This window comes from Oryx dammah, unplaced genomic scaffold (assembly GCF_014754425.2).
Source record: "Oryx dammah isolate SB20612 unplaced genomic scaffold, SCBI_Odam_1.1 HiC_scaffold_10, whole genome shotgun sequence".
Classification (NCBI taxonomy): Eukaryota; Metazoa; Chordata; class Mammalia; order Artiodactyla; family Bovidae; genus Oryx; species Oryx dammah.
The window spans coordinates 52,013,968-52,028,415 of record NW_024070194.1 but is presented as its reverse complement, the minus strand read 5'-3'; the positions used below and the strand labels follow the sequence as shown (position 1 = coordinate 52,028,415).

General features: G+C 40.0%; 1 protein-coding gene across 1 annotated transcript in view; it reads right to left on the bottom strand.

The window, feature by feature from the left end:
• CUBN (cubilin) overlaps positions 1-14,448 on the bottom strand; it is a 263,097-nt gene that overhangs the window by 71,700 nt on the left and 176,949 nt on the right. The window contains exons 42-48 of the mRNA XM_040248967.1: positions 13,636-13,826; positions 13,297-13,480; positions 11,204-11,378; positions 9,436-9,614; positions 7,792-8,001; positions 6,763-6,903; positions 4,648-4,829 (exon numbers count right to left, since the gene is read on the bottom strand). Coding sequence (XP_040104901.1) covers positions 4,648-4,829; positions 6,763-6,903; positions 7,792-8,001; positions 9,436-9,614; positions 11,204-11,378; positions 13,297-13,480; positions 13,636-13,826 — 1,262 coding nt within the window. The remainder of the gene's footprint in view (positions 1-4,647; positions 4,830-6,762; positions 6,904-7,791; positions 8,002-9,435; positions 9,615-11,203; positions 11,379-13,296; positions 13,481-13,635; positions 13,827-14,448) is intronic.

Sequence of the window (14,448 nt, the reverse complement as noted above, 5' to 3'; positions counted from 1 at the left end):
AGTAGACATTTAGGCAAACAACCAATGTAAAAGTCAGAGACCAATATAATAGGAAAGAGGGACTTCAAGGAGACTGACTCCCAAAAAAAGCAATAAAAAGTTTCAAAATTATGATTAATATATTTGACATACATAATACAGTCAAAAGAACAAGGATAGAATAAAGATAATTACAGATATACATGTACTCAAAAACGTTGTCACCCATGCCTATGTCCTTAGAGAGCCACAAGAGGATATGCCTTACCTCAAAGAGGAAATTAACCAAGAACAGGAAACACTTATTATCATAAAGCCAGGTATCCTGTCCAGGAGATGGATGAAGAAACTTGCAAATATGAAGATGAAGGGAAATCTGTGCATGGCAGTAGGAATCAGACTTGCAGCTGATAGGCAAAGGATGATATTTCTAAGGAAAATGGATGGAACAGGTAGAAGTGGTTTATCATATAAGGTGGGAATATACACCTGGAGTGTGGAATGTGTGGAAGAATTAGTGACTAAAAAGCCTTTGACTGTGTGGATCACAACAAACTGTGGAAAATTCTTCAAGAGATGGGAATACCAGACCACCTGACCTGCCTCTTGAGAAATCTGTATGCAGGTCAAGAAGCAACAGTTAGAACTGGACATGGAACAACAGACTGGTTCCAAATCTGTAAAGGAGTATGTCAAGGTTGTATATTGCCACCCTGCTTATTTAACTTATATCCCCTATGCCAAAACCAATACAGAATTGTAAAGTAAAAGTTTAAAAAAAAATAAATAAGTAAATTAAAAAAAATAATAAAGTGAAAAAAAAAAACAGAGTACATCATGCGAAATGCTGGGCTGGATGAAGCACAAGCTGGAATCAAGATTGGTGGAAGAAATATCAATAACTTCAGATATGCAGATGACACCACCCTTAGGGCAGAAAGTGAAGAAGAACTAAAGAGCCTCTTGATGAAAGTGAAAGAGGAGAGTGAAATAGTTGGCTTAACACTCAACATTCAGAAAACTAAGATCATGGCATCCGGTCCCATCACTTCACGGCAAGTAGATGAGGAAACAGTGGAAACAGTGGCAGACTTTATTTGGGGGGGCTCCAAAATCACTGCAAATGGTGACTGCAGCCATGAAATTGAAAGACGCTTACTCCTTGGAAGGAAAGTTATGACCAACCTAGCTATTGCTGCTAAGTCACTTCAGTTGTGTCTGACTCTGTGTGACCCCACAGATGGCAGCCCACTAGGCTCCCCCATCCCTGGGATTCTCCAGGCAAGAACACTGGAGTGGGTTGCCATTTCCTTCTCCAATGCATGAAAGTGAAGTCGCTCAGTCATGTCCGACTCTTCGCAACCCCATGGACTGCAGCCTATCAGGCTCCTCCGTCCATGGGATTTTCCAGGCAAGGGTACTGGAGTGGGGTGCCATTGCCTTCTCCAATGACCAACTTAGACAGCATATTAAAAAGCAGAGACATTACTTTGCCTACAAAGGTCCGTCTAGTCAAAGCTCTGGTTTTTTCAATAGTCATGTATGGATGTGAGAGTTGGACTATAAAGAAAGCTGATCCCCGAAGAATTGATGCTTTTGAACTGTGGTGTTGGAGAAGACGCTTGAGAGTCCCTTGGACTGCAAGGAGAGCCAAACAGTCCATAATAAAGGAAATCAGTCCTGAATATTCATTGGAAGAACTGATGCTGAAGCTGAAACTCCAATACTTTGGCCACTTGATGCAAAGAACCGACTCAATGGAAAAAATCCTAATGCTGGGAAAGATTGAAGGCGGGAGGAGAAGGGGACGACAGAAGATGAGGTGGTTGGATGGCATCACCGACGTGATGAACATGAGTTTGAGTAAGCTCCGGGAGTTGGTGATGGACAGGGAGGCCTGGCGTGCTGCAGTCCATGGGGTCACAAAGAGTCGGACACGACTAAGCAAGTGAACTGAACTGAACATAGAAAACAACACACACACACAAAAAACCATGACAGTGTAAAACAGGACACAATTATTACTTGGAAAATCAAAAGCAAATGCTACCAGAGCACAATATTCATTTAAATGGGAGTGATGTTTTCATAGTCATATTAATGTAAACCCTGAGTAACAATTTAGGAAAAATCGGTGACAGGAGTATTTGGGGAGGTAGTTGGGGCAGTAACTGAATTGCGAGTACCCCCATGTACATTTGTGGTGATCCTGGGGTGGTTTTTGAAGACAGTTAAATCCTCATCTTCCACAGTTGGATGTGGATAATGTCTAAAAAAAAAAAAAAAAAGAAGTAGCAGCATAGGAATATTATTTTGAAATAATGACATAAATATCAAAAGATGTAGCTGAATGAGTAGAAAAGGGTGCCTTTGGCATTTATTATTCAGAGATGGGGAAATGACAAGCAGGATATGATTCAGAATTTGTGCTTGATGCTGTAAATTTTATTTTATTATTTGAGCTTTGAAACTATGACTTTTCTTATTATCTTTCCTGTAGGGCATGTGAGTACTCTGCTGGTAAGATTTCTAATGATTATGTTTCAATATGATCTCAAAGGAAAAAAGACTTTTAGCATAAACCTCAAAATTTTAGTAATGATTGTGTGGGATTACAAGTATTTTTATGTTTTTTATTTTCTCAGCTCTACAAAAATGATTCAATAGCATTCATTGTATTTATATTGAGAAAAAATTGATGAAAATTAGTATAGAAATGAATTTCTGTCACCTAAATACATAAGAAAATGCTTCAAAATATGGTATAGTGGGAGTGGTTAAATTTTTTTCTACTTCATTCTTGTTTCTGTATTATTCCTTCAACAAGAGGAAAAATATTCCTTCAAAAATAAGCAAGCTTGGTCCAAAATTTCCTGGCTTTCAAATAAGAGAAAACACACTGGGCTCCATAATTCTCAGTATTTGACAGAAGACAACATTTTGGTCCTTCAGATATTAGATCTAAGAAGCAAAATCTGAAGTTTGAATATGATTATTTTAGGGCAATACAAACAGTAACATACAGCGATGTTTCATATTTTTGAAATTCACTATTCAGCAGGAGACAATGAAATGAAAACAAAGGTGGCTCATTTTTGAAAAGGAAAGTGACAGTCTTTTAACTATTGATTGATTCAACAATCACTGTGTTTGTTATGAGTGAGGCACTGGGGATTTATCAGGGAACGAAGCTAAGGGCATGTCCCTGTGAGCTGCGCTTACATTCTAGTCTGGGCAGCAGACAATATACAAACAAATAAATACATGGACTATGAGCTGTTGTGAAGTACTGTGAAACCAGTAATGCAAGAAAAGGGCCAGGCCAGAGTGCGGAGGGGTCTGTTTAATGAAGGTACTTAGGGAAGGCTTCTCAGATCTAGTCATCTGAGCAGACGCTGAATGGACTAAGGGCGTGAAGGAGCGAGAAGGAGCATTCCAGGCAGAGGCTATAGTACATGGGAAGTGGTTAAACGGACATGGTAGCCCAAATCAGAGAACAGAAAGGAGGCCAGGGAGGCTGGAGAGGAGGGGAGTTTGAAACAAGAACATGGATAAGAGAAGGAAGGGGCAGCAGATAATGCACGGTCAGTTGGGCCATTGTGAAGATTTCAGATTTCCCTCCAAGTGAGATAAAAGGTCATTAGACGATTTTCAAGGAAAGCAACATGGCCTGATTTAGGTTTAAACTCATCACATGGGCTGCTGTGTTGAGATGCAGAGAGACAAGGGCGGATGTAGAGAGACCAACTGGAAGTTATTGAAATAAATCTGAATGAGTAGCAATGGTGATGGTTGTGGATGTAAGGAGAAGTAGTTAGTTTCTGGATTTCTTATAAACATACAGCGAACAAGACTTGTTTATGGATGCAGTATAAGGTGAGAGAGAAAGGACTTCAAAACAGACATCAAGGCTTTGGACCTGAGCAACCACAAGTCTGGAACAGTTATTTAGTGAGATAACAAGGACTGGAGAAAGGGAAAGTTGGGTGGAGAAATATACTAATATTCATCTATAGTTAATATAGTATATATGCATATATGTGTCACTTCACAGTTCACACTCAGGGATTTCATTTGCTTTCTTAATCTCAAAGCTGGGCTTGGCAACCTCAGGACATCTGCCAGCAAACAATAATTAGGCAGGACCACCCATTTGCTTTGGAGAAGGCGATGGCACCCCACTCCAGTACTCTTGCCTAGAAAATCCCATGGACAGAGGAGTCTGGTAGGCTACAGTCCATGGGGTCACAAAGAGTCAGACACGATTGAGCGACTTCACTTTCACTTTCACCCATCTGCTTAAAACTTTTGGTGGTGGCTTGTTCTGTCACTCTAGTCCCAGTTAGTTATTTGCTACCTGAAGGCTTAACTTTTCTGTTTTCCATATGTAACGGAAATGGTTTTCCATATATAATGATCATTTGCTTTAAAACGTATCCTGCCCATGACCCTGACATAGGCTGAGATAACTGTCTCCTAAAACAGCTTTTACAAATATTTTGGCCAACATTTACTGTGACTTTGTTTTATCTAAAACACTCAGAATTTGTGTGAGATACAGTTGCACGCAGGGGAATATTCCTGACCTAGTTTTCTGACTGTGATTTACGGGTCAATAAGCTCCTTAAACAATGGACTATAATACCCTTGGCTGCAGAGGACACTTACTGTCACATGCTCACTGCTGCAGAATGGATGGTCTTCCAGCCTCAGGCTGTCAAAGGTGAGGGTGACCCTCCTCCCTTCCTGCACGGTGATTCTCCACTCACACATCCAGCCATGAGGGTTAGGGTTCTGGTAGTTGGGAGAAGTGAATGTTCCAGAGGGGCCCTGGAGATCCCCACCACACGCTGAAGGGAAAACAAAATATAAACAAGAAAACTTCCAATTTGATCCTATAAGGAATGTTCTCCAAAGTAAAGCATTTTTTTTTATTGCCCCACTGGACAAAATTATTGCTCTTATTTATCATTGTAAGTATGCAAAGACTCTTTCTGATATTTAATACTTAATCTCTGCTTTCATGGATCATAGGTCTTCCCTGGTAGCTCAGCTGGTAAAGAATCCGCCTGCAGTGCGGGAGACCTGGGTTCTATCCCTGGGTCAGGAAGATCCCCTGGAGAAGGGAATGGCAATCCACTCCAGTATTCTTGCCTGGAGAATTCCATGGACAGAGGAGCCTAGCGGGCTACAGTCCATGGGGTTGCAAAGAGTTGGACACGACTGAGTGACTAACACTTTCACTTTCTTTCCATGGATCATATTGATAGTGCACTGGCAGCCGTTTGTCATCATGACCGAAGAACTATGAGAGACCAGTAAGTGTGGTAACCATCAGAGTCTGAAAGCAAAAGGCTCAAATTATCATCCAGTTTTTTCATGACAAGGTCTTTATTTCATCTGAGCTTGTCAGGGAGTTTGGAACACAAATCCTAAATGACTGGAGCAATAAGGGACTGGCCTTCTTCAGATGAGATGTGGTGAAGGCTCTCGCCTCCTCACACCCTCTCAGCATTAGATCCTTTGCTTTGTAGCACTGATTGCATTTGTGACATTTCATTTATTGGTATGACCATCTGATTACTGTCTACCTCCTGCTAGACTACTGAGGTCCAAGGAGACGTGGGCCACGGTGTCTTGTCCAGCTTTTTTAACACCAGTGCCTACGTAGAGTGTCTATTCAGTATAGCTGCTCAGAAATATATTAATATGTATTATAGTAATATATATTATTGGATTGGCAAAAAAAAATTCATTTATTTTTCCCGTAACAGCTTACAGAAAAACACAAATGAACTTTTTGGCCAACTCATTATTTATATATATGTATCAATACATATATACATGTATATAAATATATGTATTGATACATATATACATATATATATAAATCTATGTATTGATATATATATAGTGATACATATATATCGATACATATATATAAATAATGGGTTGGCCAAAAAGTTCATTTGTGTTTTTCTGTAAGCTGTTATGGGAAAAATAAATGAATTTTTTTTGCCAATCCAATAATATGTATTACTAGAATACATATTAGTAAACGAAGATCAAGGCATCTGGTCCCATGACTTCATGGGAAATAGATGGGAAATGGTGGAAACAGTGTCAGACTTTATTTTTGGGGGCTCCAAAATCACTGCAGATGGTGACTGCAGCCATGAAATTAAAAGACGCTTACTCCTTGGAAGAAAAGTTATGACCAACCTAGATAGCATATTCAAAAGCAGAGACATTACTTTGCCAACAAAGGTCCATCTAGTCAAGGCTATGGTTTTTCCAGTGGTCATGTATAGATGTGAGAGTTGGACTGTGAAGAAAGCTGAGCGCCGAAGAACTGATGCTTTTGAACTGTGGTGTTGGAGAAGACTCTTGAGCGTCCTTCGGACGGCAAGGAGATCCAACTAGTCCATTCTAAAGGAGATCAGCCCTGGGTGTTCTTTGGAAGGACTAATGTTGAAGCTGAAACTCCAGTACTTTGGCCACCTCATGCGAAGAGTTGACTCATTGGAAAAGACTCTGATGCTGGGAGGGATTGAGGGCAGGAGGAAAAGGGGATGACAGAGGATGAGATGGCTGGATGGCATCACCAACTCAATGGACATGAGTTTGAGTGAACTCTGGGAGATGGTGATGGACAGGGAGGCCTGGCGTGCTGCAATTCATGGGGTCGCAAAGAGTCAGACACAACTGAGCAACTGAACTTAACTGATCATGATATATATATGTGTGTGTGTGTGTATTTTTTTAATGAATCAACAAACTTACCTTCCAAGCTGGAGTCAAACCGTATTCTGAATCCTGAGGCAGAGAGAGAGCCGTCCGTGACAAACCTGACCAAAGCAACGTTGCTGGAAGTGTCTATGCTGTTGGGAATGCTGCTTCCACAGTATCTGCCCAATAATGTACCTGTGAGAGTGGAATAAGAATGAAGCATGTGTAAGTCCAGGGGGCTGATTCCACTTAACCTCTACTTGAGATACTTGGCATTCCCGAAGAAAATAATAATGGATAAGACCCTGCCCAGGAAGAAATGGTGACCTCTGGCAAGAGAAGTAGGTCAAACATGAATACAAATTGATATATTCAAATATATGAAGATGAGTGACAAACACAGCAACCAGGTAGAACCAAGAGCATCAGCACAACGAGGAAGGTTGGCTCAGTTGGTTGTGAAATGGTCCAAGGAGACAGAGTGGGAAGCATCCATCTCATATTATTTCCATGGTGTACCACCCTTTTTTAAAATTAAAAAACACTTTTTTTTGGCTGTGCTGGGTCTTCATTATGGCACACAGGCTTCCCTAGTTCCACTCCATAATGTGTAGGCATAGTAGTTGTGGCCTACAGGTTTAGTTGCTCCGTGGCATGTGGGATCTTAAATTCCCGACCAGGGATCAAACTCGTGTCCTCTGCATTGCAAGGTGAATTCTTAAACACTGGACCACCAGGGAGGTCCCAGTATATTCTCCTTTCCTCTCCTTCCCTTACAGGATGCCCCTCAAATATCTAGCTGTGGCCCTGGAGGGCCCCCTGGAAGAGGGTGCCTTCCAACACAGTGCTCTCTCAGTGTGGTCCCAGGATAAGCTCTACAGTGACCCCTGGGCTTTGGACACCACTGTTTCTTGGGTAAGAAATGAGGAAGAGAAACGCTGAACAGACCATAGCTAACTGATCTGCACTTCTTCGTAAGAAACAAACTCTTGCCTTTCTTGGAAATGAGGGTATTTCAGAGGCTAAATGAGTAACAGGTGAAAGTAGACACCTCCCAAAGGACAGCAGACATATTTCACTGACCAGATGTATGGTTTTCCCAGATTTCCACAAAGTTTCGTTCACAGCCAGATGAATTCTGAAGGTTAAAGTCTTCAAAGTGGATGGTGAGATAGTGTCCCAAGGGTCCCTGGAGACGCCACTCACAGAATAAGTCGTCTGTGTATGACTGTGTTGGGTATCCATTGCTCTCGATGACACCGCTTTGCCCTGTCACTGCTCCCCCACACGGGGCTGCAGAAAAAGAGCAATATGCTATTACGGTTTCTTTGAAATTTAACCAGCACCTTGAAAAGCTTTTCGGTATCAAGTGAATATAAACTGAAGTTTTAAAAAATGGTGGAAATGTTTAGTATGTGCTTCCCTTATTATATGAAATCTGCTATCGATGTACAGAGAAATGATACCACAAGTCCAATCTAATAATGGGAAAGGGAAGATGGAAAGACTGCTGAATGGCATATCCTGTGATGTCTCATGAATTCTCTCAGGACACTGTATAAGAGCTACTAATTGCAATCAGGTTTCTTTCCAGAACTAACTGATAGATTGATAAGAGCTGCCTAGCAGCCTGGAGAAGGCAATGGCACCCCACTCCAGTACTCTTGCCTGGAAAATCCCATGGACGGAGGAGCCTGGTGGGCTGCAGTCCACGGAGTCGCTAAGAGTTGGACACGACTGAGTGACTTCACTTTCACTTTTCACTTTCATGCATTGGAGAAGGAAATGGCAACCCACTCCAGTGTTCTTGCCTGGAGAATCCCAGGGACGGGGGAGCCTGGTGGGCTGCCGTCTATGGGGTCGCACAGAGTCGGACACGACTGAAGCGACTTAGCAGCAGCAGTAGCAGCCTGGGTTGGTGATTCTGTAGACTGAGTTCAAGCTCAACTAGAAATGATGCTGTGGTTGATTAGTTATGCCTGTGATTTCTAGTTTATCAAATAAACTTGCTACTGCAGTGATGGTTACCTCAGGGCCTTGAAAATTACTATCCTATTATTTCTTATCAGCTGGATGTGACAGACTGAATTATACACAATTTTCCTCAGGCTATAAAAGACGTATGGTATAGATTAAATATTGTTATGACTAGGCTTTTCGAGTTTTGAGTGTATCAAATGTTTGGTTTGTGTTCAGACTCATTAGATACTAAATTCTATGTAACTGTGACCATCTTGTAGTGAATCTTCAGAATGCATGTTTATTATTTATTTTTTAAAGGAAAGAAATCGAAACACTGAGTGAATGACTTGGTGCTAGAGATTTAGGGGAAAAACATCTCGGATTATCCATTAATGTTGAGGAGGTCAAAGTCATGGTTCTAAAAACTAGCCATCTGATTGCTAAACAGTTTTACTATCTAAAGTAACATTACACATATTTTATGACAAGAGGAAGAAACTAGACTTTAACTGAATATATAAAAATTAAGAGAAAAATAAAAATATTCAAGTATACAAAGAAAGTGTTTTAAGATGGAAATTAAAGTAAAAATTAAAATTGATAAATGATTTTGTGGTTTTAAACATTCACATTCCTTACTTATATCATTAAAATAACTGTTAAAATTAGGCAGATAGACTTCTTTAAAAATGGCATGATTTTTTAAAAAGTTTTAATGCAATCATTCTGTCACTACTTTCTTATTGAATAGAGAAATGTCATTACCTATAGAATACTTGGCTTTGAATCCCACATGAGTGGGGCTGTTGTCAGACCGGAATCTCAAATACATCACCTCTCCTGAGGACAACTGACTGATGGGCAGAGATGTCCCACAAAACTTGGAAAGTATCGGTGCATTTGAATCAGCTCCATCTCGCAACTCAAGGTAATTGGACGTACAGCTAAAGTGGAAAGAAGATTCTGTTTAATTTGTAAAGTCAGTGGCCTTGACATATTTTGATAATAAAGACTTCAGTTTCTCCAAGGGCATAATGAAATCATTATTTCTGTAGCACCAGGTAGGCATCATAGCATAGACACCACAACAGAGTCTATAGAAGTGGTGTGTCACTTCAAAATGCTGTATAATATTTTTCTGAGACATAACACACTCCAGTTTGGAGCTCAAAAAAGACAGGTTTTGTATTTACCACACTGAAGACTATTTACTCACCTTCCACACTCTTAGTCTTGGAAATGTAAAAGTCATTCTCACATCAACCCCTTGTTGTACATGTATTTGTTTAGTCACTCAGTCATGTTCAACTCTGTGACTCCATGGACTGCACCCTGGCCAGGCTTCTCTGTCCACGGGGTTTCCCAGGCAAAAATACTAGAGTGGGTTGCCACTTCCTTCTCCAGGGGATCTTGCCAACCCAGGGACTGAACCTGCCTCTCCTGAATTGCAGGCAGATTCTTTACCCCTGAGCCAGCAGGGAAGCTCCAAAATCAACCCCTAGGAGTTTCAGAACCTAAGTATTTTGTTTCACATGATGTTATGACACATTTCATGAGACAAAGATGAACTCTGTTGACAGCTCTGTAAACGGAGCTTATGGAGAATCTCAGCCAGAATGCCCATAAAAGAGGACAGGTATTTACCCAATCTTTCTTGAGAAAGTCAACCAGCCAATTAATGCTCAGTGAGGGGACAGTGGCATTATATCAAGAGTCCTGAACTGGTAAACAAAAGCTCTCGTACCTAAGCTTTGCACACATATATACAAGTGTATACATGCTTTTGTTAAACTAAGAGAAAAATACAGACCTTTTTTCAATCTCTTTGTGTTCAACATAGCAAGACACAAACTCTCTGGTTTGTAATCTTTAATGATTCTTATTAAACAGAGATTGGGAAATTGGACTGTCCTTATTTCCAGTCCTGTTTCTAACCCTGGTGACCCCTGGTGTCACAAATTTCCATTTGTTAAAGAGGCATTTTGTCATTTATGACACTGAGTGTGAGGCTGGACAAATAAATACTTGTCTACTAGAGACACTCTATTTTTCCTGTGGGAGGAAGAAAAGATGACATAAATCTCAGACAGCCATCCTCCGAGACTCTTGGAGGATGTGCACAGGGTCAGGAGGGATGGTATCTGTTTACATCATCTGCTCAGCTGATGGGAGGGTGACTGGCAGGCAAGGTTTTCAGCTTGAGGTGTTAACATTTCCCTTCCCCATCCCTAGATTTCCTTAGCAGTAAATGCTGCTGAGAAAAGCAGACGGACCAGGACCTACTGTATTGCATAAGGAACTATTTTCAATATCACATAATAACCTATCATGAAAGAGAATGTAAATAATATATATATATATAACTGAATCACTTTGCTATATATCTGAAACTAACACAATATTGTAAATGAACTACATTTCCATAAAAACTTTTAGAAAAGACAAAAAAGCAGTAGGAAACTGTTCTTAAATATGACAGCTAAAAATAAATACCAACTCTGGATAGCAGTAAAATTAAACAGAGGCGACCTACTTGGGTGTTACTTCGATACTGAACTGGCCTTCAAACTGCAGTCGTATGAGTTTCCCGGGAGGAGCAGCTATAAGCCAAATGCAGTCAGCGTGCTGGGGATAATGGTCAGGGTGGTTGGGGGAGGTTACGTATCCAGTAGAATCAGCATTATGGATGTAAATATTGCCCCCACAGGCTGTCAGGAAATACAGGGAAATCAGTCTACAGTCTGGAGAAAGAGGATGCAGGCAATGGCCACCTTCATTTTTAAAAGTCTCTTTATCTGTATTTCCAATCTCAATTTCCTTTCATCTAAAATTATCCTCCTTTTCTTTTTAAGCAAATACATTCTGAATTTCCTATCAAGGGGGCTACCATGTGTGTCATTTTTTAATTTGCTAAACCATATATTCTCAGCAGAACGTTCACTCCTTCTTAAAGCCAATCAATTATGCAGTGGTTTGGTGGTTTGCACAGTGTGAAACCCTTTGTAAATGTTCAATTAATAAATTAAAATATCAATTAATCCAGTGACAAAGAACACATCAAGCACAGGAACACAGAAATCTCATCGAACATACAGAAGGATGTTCTTGGAGGATGATGGTGTAGAATGAGGCTAATTTGATTCCAAAAGTTGTTCACTGAATAACATGTGTTAAAAGCTGAGAAACAAGAGTGGCAAAGAAGTAGGTGTGGTGGAAAGACAAGGGGAAGTAGAGCTGACTATCGTTGGGGGAGATGCTTGAATCAGAAAATTGATATCAACAAGAGTGATCATATTGCAACCAGTTTTGAAATCTTAAAAGACTTTTAAGTCTAATATTAAGGCAGAAAGATGGGGAAGTGGTAATAACCATTCTTTCATGAATAGAGGACCCACAAAGCAACGATAGAATTCTAGTGTTTGCAAATAGACCCTTAATGTATATGAATTGCCACTAAATATTGATTTTGAAAATATAATTCAAGACTGAGTCTATCTGGGTAAAGATGGAAAAGCGGAGTTCTGGGTCTACTTACTAAACACGAGGCACTAGGACTCTGTAAAGTCTCAGGACCATGTGAAATCCTGACCATTCACAACTCAGCAGCAAAGCTGAGCGTGGAGACAGCGAGGGACAAGAAACTCACTGCCTAGAAGGTGGTGCTGCTGGTGTCACAAAGCTGTGTTGTTAAAGGCTCCCTCCAAGCACCAGAGTTATGTGTGCTGGGAAGAGAGGAAAGGATGTTCCTGGTGATCATGGAAGCTGCTGGAGGGATGAGATGATTTTCTATGTCAGCTGGTGGATATTTATTTCCTCTCCTCTCCCCATTTCGTTAGAGGAGGAAATTATGCTGATGCTTTAAATTCTCATATTTTAGAGAATGTGCCATAAAACATATGGCTTCATTTAGATGAATATATATTTTGAAATATATCCAGGAATCTGAGACTGAGGTCATAGGATTAAACTGAAATTAGAATTATCTCATTTTAAAGGACCAAAGGCTCACTCTCTACTGACACTGCTCCCTCTTTTTTTTGAAGCTTGTTTACTTATTTATTCAATTAAATGTTATCTAAAGTAAATGTCACAAAAATCAAATCATTACAGAAGAATTAAATATAATTACAATCAAGTGTAATTAAGTCAGATCATTACTGTACTATATAATTAGATGGGTAATAATAGAATCAAAGGATTATACATTCATCTAAAAAGAAGCATACAAATGATTACAAAACAATGTAATTATTATTCTTACAAGGTTTCTGTAACCAAATATAACTTATAATTAGACATTTTATAATGGAAAAGTATAGGGAGTTTCAGGGATCACTAAGATCAGATCAACTTATACTCATGTAGAAGTTCATTCATTTTCTTACATAATCTAAGCCTCATCTTATCTAGAGAATGGGAACAATGAAAAGATGTAGTCATGATGAGGTAGCAATGTATCCAACACAAAGTAAGTGCTTGATAATAGGTAGTTATTCCTAATAACATCATTATTCTTAGTTCAGAAAAAAAAAAACACCTACATATTTTTTCTTCAAAACTACCTAAACAAGGAAGACCAAGCAACTGCAGGAAAGTATAGACAAAATTCTCAGTGAAAATACTTACCCAAACTCTTTGCCTCATATGTGATCTTAAATCCTTGCCCTTCATTACTATTATCAGAAATAAACTGAACAAACATTTGATTATCTGAAGTGAACAGAGTGGACGAAGGGTGACTGCCACAAAAATGACCATTTTCTCCATGGAGACCCAAGGGTGGAGAAGAAAGATCAGGTCCATTTTTGAGCTGGAAAGACAAATCAAAATTGCACAATTATCTTCATACTGATGAAGACAAGGTATACAGGTTTTATCAACTTACAGCCCAAAAGAAAAAATATCATCATTTTGTTATGAAGTGTGTAGAAAAAGTAATTAGAAAAAGCAGCAAAAAAGACCTACCACCAAGTAATCCCCCTGGTTGCAAGAAGAGTCTCTGTTTGGAATCTGGAAGGGCTGTTCAAAGTGGACAGCAATGGTCAAGCCACTCTGGACCTGGACATGCCAAGAGCAGTTGAGATTGGGTGCGTAGGTCTCGGGGTACCTGGGTGATGTGATAATCCCCCGGTCTGCATGTAAGTATCCACCACAACCTTGCCAAGAAGAAACAAAGATTGCATTTAGATAACACTCACAACTGGATTTTGATGCTTTTTCTGTTTGTCTTGAGAATTTTCAAAGTGTAGGCAATAGAAATGTGCTTTGAAACTCACTTGGGACCAAAATGTTGGAAACAATGAGCACAACAAGTACAGCTGGAGCACATGCTCCTGGGTCCTCACTGTGCTTTTGTTAGTAAGATAGGGATGTAGAAGTCAGCAGTAGAGACAAATCCCTTAACTTTCATGAAGCTTCCTTTATAGACAAGTCAGACTTACAGCAAACACATATGTAATACGTGAGGTGGTGATAAGTTTACAAAGATGAATTGGGAGTGGGAAAATGGAATTATATTGTCTGGAGCAGTTAGAGAAGGCCACGTAACTGTAGTTATATCTGAGCAGAGATCTGACAGAAATGGGAGCTCAACATCCTGAGTGAAGTCAGTCATTTGCCAGCTATCAGGGACCCACTGGAGCATCAGTGAGTGAGTGCAGAGGGCTCACACCACCAGTTAAAATGCAGCAGTGGAAATTTACCTTAGGTCCATCTAATTCCCAAGCCCATTGTCTTAAACCATTCCACAGCTAGCCCGCCTTGACTGTAAGGGCAATC